The following is a 6,391-nucleotide window of genomic DNA, read 5'->3' as shown; positions in this document are numbered from 1 at the left end:
GCGGGGTGGATAGAGATAGTGTTTTTGTTCCTGAGTGAACGACCGGTAGCTGTAGATCTGGAGAGAGTGACAAGGTCATGTAGGGGGTGGTCTTCTCATAGTATCTGTGTGAAGAGTTTGACGGCAGCATCCTCACGCCTTGACTTGAGGTTAGGCCACACCGATTTAATTTTATGGATGACATCCTCTGAAGACCCCCAAACTAGTGCGTGCGGGCGAAAAAAGAAAATCCAGCCCAAAATAAAAATGCTACTAAACCACAGGAATACACAGCTGATATTGTGAATTTGACGCATTACATAGCGACGTATACGACAGGCCGACACATGCTGGATTTTTGCGGAATTTATGAATCGACACTGTACGTATGTACTGAGTTCTTGAGTCTTGGGGCTTCGGTAGCCTGGCTGCCGTCCGCCAGAGTTATCACCACCATGGACTATCCAGGCCTAAAGCCAGTCCAGAGCCTCGGAAGACGTGATCTTTTTTTTTTTTTTTGTAGATCGGGCGAAAATCAATGCGCGCGCGGATGTCATCCATAAAATTAAATCGGTGTGGCCTTACCGCAACAAAATGGGTCCTACAGACCAGAGCCGTATGAAAACCTTTCAGCGGCACGTTTCTAAGAGGGCCTGCAAGCCCTTTTTCGTAAGGCGTAATCAGGCCTCCGCAAAAATCAACGTAATTCGTAATTGGACATTAGCCGCAAATCGTAAAGTCGTAATCAGCTCTGAAACTTTAACGTAATTCGTAATAGGCGGCGAAAATTTTGCGTAATTCGTAATCACTACCCCCCCTTGCAGGCCCTCTTCTAATGATGTGAGAGTTGAACCCACCCAGGGCGCCCCTAGCGGCCTGGCGGTGAATGACACGAGTTACAATCGATCACAGATCTGTGTATCTAAGCGGAGTGTCTTGAATATAGAATTCACCTGTAAACACCAACAGCTTTGCTATTAATCTAAGGAAAAACTGATGTGACGTCAATAATGCACACGCAATGACAACATATCAAGAACTTTGTTGACCAAGAGCATGTCAAAGCATTTGTCTCTTTTCAAATTCGAAGAAATTATGTCATAAACATAAACAAATCACAGTTGCAACAATCACAGTATGGTTGCAACTATAGTTATATTAAACTTTGTACAAATTATAACAGGCGGCTTTATTGTGCAACATCCATATTCTGCATAGAATTCACCTTGTTTGTTTGCCAGGGACATTTTTACATACTAGTAAATGTTAGTTAAACTATTGCTAATATTCAAAATGTATGAACACTAGTTCATTTTACATATTACGTAACAGTAGTGATGTCGTTTGTACGACCAAGTTCACCGCGTTGTCTGGAACCACGCTTACTCATACATATACTGCAGGATGCCGTGTGATTTGGTAATAATAAAAGCTGGTTCAACAATTAAAGCACGTTTATACGACAGTCGGACTGACGAATACGTTATTACAAGCGAGTTTCCTCGATCAGCGCTGAGCGTTCTAGAGGCCGATGAACCCTTGGGGCAGCAGTGCCGCCTGGCGGATCGTGCACATGGATGCAAACCGTGGGCACGGGAACCTACAGGGGGGGTAAAATATAATTATCAATTCCGAGACTTGTTGCTCTTCTACTAAGCATGCTTCCATCATAGAGGCTCTAGAATTAACATGTCTAATTTGATATTTACTATTCATATTTAAAATTCCATCATAGATTGTTGTGGAGACCACATCACAGTCGCTCTAGTTTGACAGTAAATTGGTACTTTCAAATAACTCACTGAAGTTAAGATTAATAATCAGAAACGCGTGCTAACATTGTTAGCTTAAGAAGTTATATACTTCAATAAAAACAGAACCTTACAACAGAAGGGCATAACTGATATTTGTTTACCTCAGGATATCATGAAAGTTCATCTGTGTTGGTAATAATAATAGTAAAATATACAATTTATTCAAACACATACAAATATTAAACAGAGATAAAATTTAAACGACCTGGCACTTTTGACCAATTGCTTACGTCACGTATCTGTAAAGTCTCGCGTGAATACGGTCACGTGTCTGTAGCCGTAACTCTCGCGAGATTACGTTTTGAAGTGATTGATCATTCATTATCCCGGTGAAGGCGACAGTGGTCGTTGAACATTTGATCTCTGTTTAAATACGTACCTCAGGAGTTCTTGCTGCTACGGATGTAGATGGCTGAGTTTCAGAGCTATTCTTGCAGCAACAGTGTAGGCCAAGTAGGTCTCGCATGGCTGTTTGGTAGTTGGTGCTCGTCATACCGTAAATGACCGGGTTGGCAACGGTGTGGGCACTGATCATGCAGGTCAAAAAGCGCACCGTATGAACGGGTGGTTCTTCAGTCTATGGTATTAAAAAAAAATAGGTCAATCTCGAATAGTTCAATGGTACAGGCATTGATGATACATTTAAAGACACCAATATAACTAGAAAGGCCGACATTCGCTTTTGACAAATTCAACATGGCTTCACCACATTTTACGACATGGCAGGGAAAGAAGGAGAAATACAGAGAAAACAATGTTTTACATCGATATAACTATAGTATTAAGTGAGTTAACCCAATTAAATCCGAACAGACAATCAGCAAGAAGAATAGATGAAAGCTGCATGCCTATTGGTCTTGCTGTGCATGCCAGACTGATGACCCATGGATAGTAATCACAGTTCACATAGTGGTGAAACCACAACAACAACATACAATACAATATACAAGTACTATAATATATGGACGGGGGGGTGCATTCCAAAATCTGTTAGGGAATGGAATACAACATGGTGTTTCAAATAGATGCCAAAGATGTGGAATGAACGCAGCCAAGCCACCAGAAAAGAAATCATTGCATCAATCACAAATCATTACATAGAACAAACTATCCCTACATTATGGGATGTGACAGGTTAAGACCGTACATTAATGAGTAGACTGATGATGATTATGAAGGTGGAGAAGAGCCAGGAGACCAGGAACACCAGGAGCAGCAGCCCGCAGTTCCGCGTCAGAAGAAACTCCTGGCGTTTGCGGGCATCCGACGCCTGGAAAAAACACGAAAATGATTATTATGTTAACAATCAAAAGTTAAAAATATTATGGGCAGTGAATACATCAAACGGTAAGAATTTTAGATTCGGCCGGACATGTGCTTTATATACTGTAGATTGTATATTGTCCCTAACTGGCCTCTCACTAGTACTTTACCGGTAGGAAAGTTGACAAGGCTGAAAAGCCATTCGAGTAACTGATTGTAGCTGATTGACTGATTGATTGCTCCTTGTTTTTCTTCGTAAGGCCACACCAAGTAAATTTTATGGATGACGTCCGCGCGCGCATTGATTTTGGCCTCATCCTAGAAAAAAAAACCAAGAAATTTCGCTTCCTGTAACTATGACCAAGAGTCACGACAGTGCCGTAAATCGTCAGATTGACGTGAAACCCGTAACGCGAAGGAAGTGTCTATTGACAGGACCACCCTGTCAATAACAGAAAATTTTTCACTGTCCACTGTTCCACCTGAATCCTGCAGCTGATTTATTGCTGTTTTGATGATGAATAAAAGACTTCTTGCTTGTTACACTGTGTCACCTAATTCAATTTGTGTCCTAACATTTGTCGTCTCTTAGTATATTTCTAATCTAGGCATCTTGTTTTTTAGGGCACTTCTTGTTTTTTTTTCGCCTTCTCGCATTAGATTTAGGGTCTCCAAAGGACGTCATCCATAAAATTTACTTGGTGTGGCCTAACACTTTTTACAAACAATGGCCACGTGAGCTACAACCTCTGGAAGCCTCGAGTATAATATATTTGAGGACAAATAGTCAACCTCCTGAACATAGCTCTAATTTCATATTCTAAACGTCATAACTTTGGGGTGATGGGGTGATGTGATTGATAAAACTTTCTGGTAAAAAAACTACATTTTGATTCAATTGATCGAATATATAGGTTGACTGGGGTAAAGCGAAAAACACAGTACACCAAAATCAGTACTGGTCGTTTTATGGCAAATACAGTGCATGTTAAGACTACTCACCTGCCCTTGCAGTTTCGCTCCACTCCGTCGCACATACAGGACGATCTTAACATAACACGACACACATGTGGCCACCATGGTCACGATCAGTACACCGCTGGTGCATTGGAACACGATGTAACCTGGCGAGTTCGTATCCTACAAAAACATTCAGGACCAAAAATCAACATGGGATGCATGTAAATAAACACACATGTATGTAAATTCCGATTTTAAATGAAAACCACTTGTCTCACAAAGTAAGGCCACAGCAAGTAATTTTTATGAATAACATCAACGCACGCATTGATTTTTGTAGGACTTTGAAAAAAAATTGTTGCCCTCTGACAGTGGTCAACATGCCGAAAATGGGCAAAGATCTCTTTAGTCAGTCTGAACATGGATGGCAGATAAATGTTTAAAAAAGGAGACAAGACAAGGCTCTGATTTATTGTTTTGTCTTTTACTTTGATGAATTGACGTATTTCATTCCCTTTATATGTGATATTCCCACTGAATCCAAACCATTTGTACAATGATTAAAACGTTTATTTTTCAGTGACGATAGCAGTAAACTTGGCACAGTATAGGTACCATTTCTTTTTAAATAAGGTGTGAAAATTTGAAAAAGTAGGAATCTTGTTTTTTTTTTTGTCCCGCCTTGGTTTTTTTCGCCCTATCGCATTAGTTTTGGAGCCTGCGAGGATGTCACCCATAAAATTTACTTGCTGTGACCTAATCTCTTAGCAGATCCTCCCGTAGACAACGGTATTGGCCTGCAGTTCAGCTGTCAATACGCCATAGCCTGCCCTTAGCAGGTTTCCAATTTATTAATCCAATTAGTCCAGCACCCAATCAGAAAGAAGATTACAACTTCCCTACCATCTCGAAAGCTTGATGCCTATTGCCTGTTGCTCTCTTCATTCCTTACTGATGAGTCATTGCTATAGGTATCATTTCTTGTTCAATAAGATATACCACGGGAATATCTGCATGGAGATTTTACATTTAGGTCATGTATACAGTGTACATACCACAATGAGCGTTACCACAATGAGCGTACAGCGTCGAGTGCTGGTCAGATATCCAAACTCCAACCCTCCAGCGTGACAGGAGAGCACGAAGGTGAAACTAGCGGCCGCGAAGACTGACAGAGCGGCAGCGGTGTTCCTCCAGGTGAACAGCCTGTCGTGCATGTCGATGCCCGTGGTGATGACCACGCACCGGTTCACGGCGATCAGCGTTAGTGTGAGGGTAGACATGACTCTGCACACAATACACAGAAAACCTGCAGGGAAAGGGACAAGTTTAGCCTGGGTACCATCTGACCCCCAAAAAGTGATTTTTTTTCGAGCGTTGCGGAGGGAAAATCCTGATGGTACGAGTCCCCAGGGTAGAACAAGTTGGGGAATAGGGAACTTCGAATACGCGGAACAGTAGTCAAAAGACAAAACATTATTTGTTATAAAATGACTTTTAGGTCTAAGAAATGTATTTTATTGTAAAAAAAATATGCTGCAGAATCCTTCGAGATGGGATGGTTATGGAATTCTGAATCCACATTTTACAATCTTATATTTTAAGTCAAAGAAGATGAAATTATACTGTACTGAAGTGTTTTATGTTATATGGGCAACATCAGCATCTCAATGACAGTTCACTATGTTCCTTACTACTTCGAGGGTTCACATCACTTTCACACCTACAAAACTATAATGTCTTTGATGTAGTTCAAAACTTAATTTGCTATACGGGTAGATTCTTGTAATTGATAGATCACCAAATTGTCTTGTTTTGTATATATCTTGGTTTTACCCACCTTGTGATTATGCATGTATTTTGTCAATGTGTTTTCACTCGTTGTATGTTTGAGTAGAAGGTGTTATATAAGCTGCTTGTGTTTTTGCCCAATACTCAATAAATGTATATGAATAAAAAAAAAGCTTACCAGTGACCATGCAGACTGCCGGGTCCAGCGGCCAGCTGTTTGTGATGACAGAGACGGACGCAGCCGGCCCCACACACAGGGCGAACACCAGGTCCGTGCCGCACTGGACAGCCACCATGGCATTAGACGGCGTGCGGAGACTCGGCGTCCTGATAGTCACTTTGGCAGGCAAGAAACGTTTTACATCCGTAAATAATTTCAGGTGATTAAATGATTGAATAGTTCGTTTATTCACAATCATTTGTTTTATTTACATGAGCCGACGTTTCGATGACCGTCTGTCATCTTCATCAGCGCTATAATGACTGGTTTACTGTGGACTGAAGCTAGGTGTTACATGGCACACTGTGCACTACTGAAGCTAGGCCGGTTACATGGCACATTGTGCACGCGCACTGAAGCTAGG

General features: G+C 41.3%; 1 protein-coding gene across 1 annotated transcript in view; it reads right to left on the bottom strand.

Moving 5' to 3' along the window:
• Positions 1–1,465: 1,465 nt before the first annotated feature.
• The window catches only part of LOC109482837 (rhodopsin, GQ-coupled-like), a 5,874-nt gene continuing 948 nt past the window's right edge, over positions 1,466–6,391 (bottom strand). Inside the window, exons 2-7 of the mRNA XM_019785680.1 lie at positions 5,986–6,144; positions 5,087–5,325; positions 4,059–4,196; positions 2,941–3,063; positions 2,173–2,370; positions 1,466–1,579 (exon numbers count right to left, since the gene is read on the bottom strand). Of these exons, the coding sequence (XP_019641239.1) occupies positions 1,466–1,579; positions 2,173–2,370; positions 2,941–3,063; positions 4,059–4,196; positions 5,087–5,325; positions 5,986–6,144 (971 nt within the window). The remainder of the gene's footprint in view (positions 1,580–2,172; positions 2,371–2,940; positions 3,064–4,058; positions 4,197–5,086; positions 5,326–5,985; positions 6,145–6,391) is intronic.

The sequence above is a fragment of the Branchiostoma belcheri genome, unplaced genomic scaffold (genome assembly GCF_001625305.1).
Source record: "Branchiostoma belcheri isolate BF01 breed outbred unplaced genomic scaffold, Haploidv18h27 scaffold61, whole genome shotgun sequence".
Lineage (NCBI taxonomy): Eukaryota > Metazoa > Chordata > Leptocardii > Amphioxiformes > Branchiostomatidae > Branchiostoma > Branchiostoma belcheri.
Note: the sequence above shows the minus strand (reverse complement) of the source record. Positions and strands in the feature narration are given on the sequence as shown.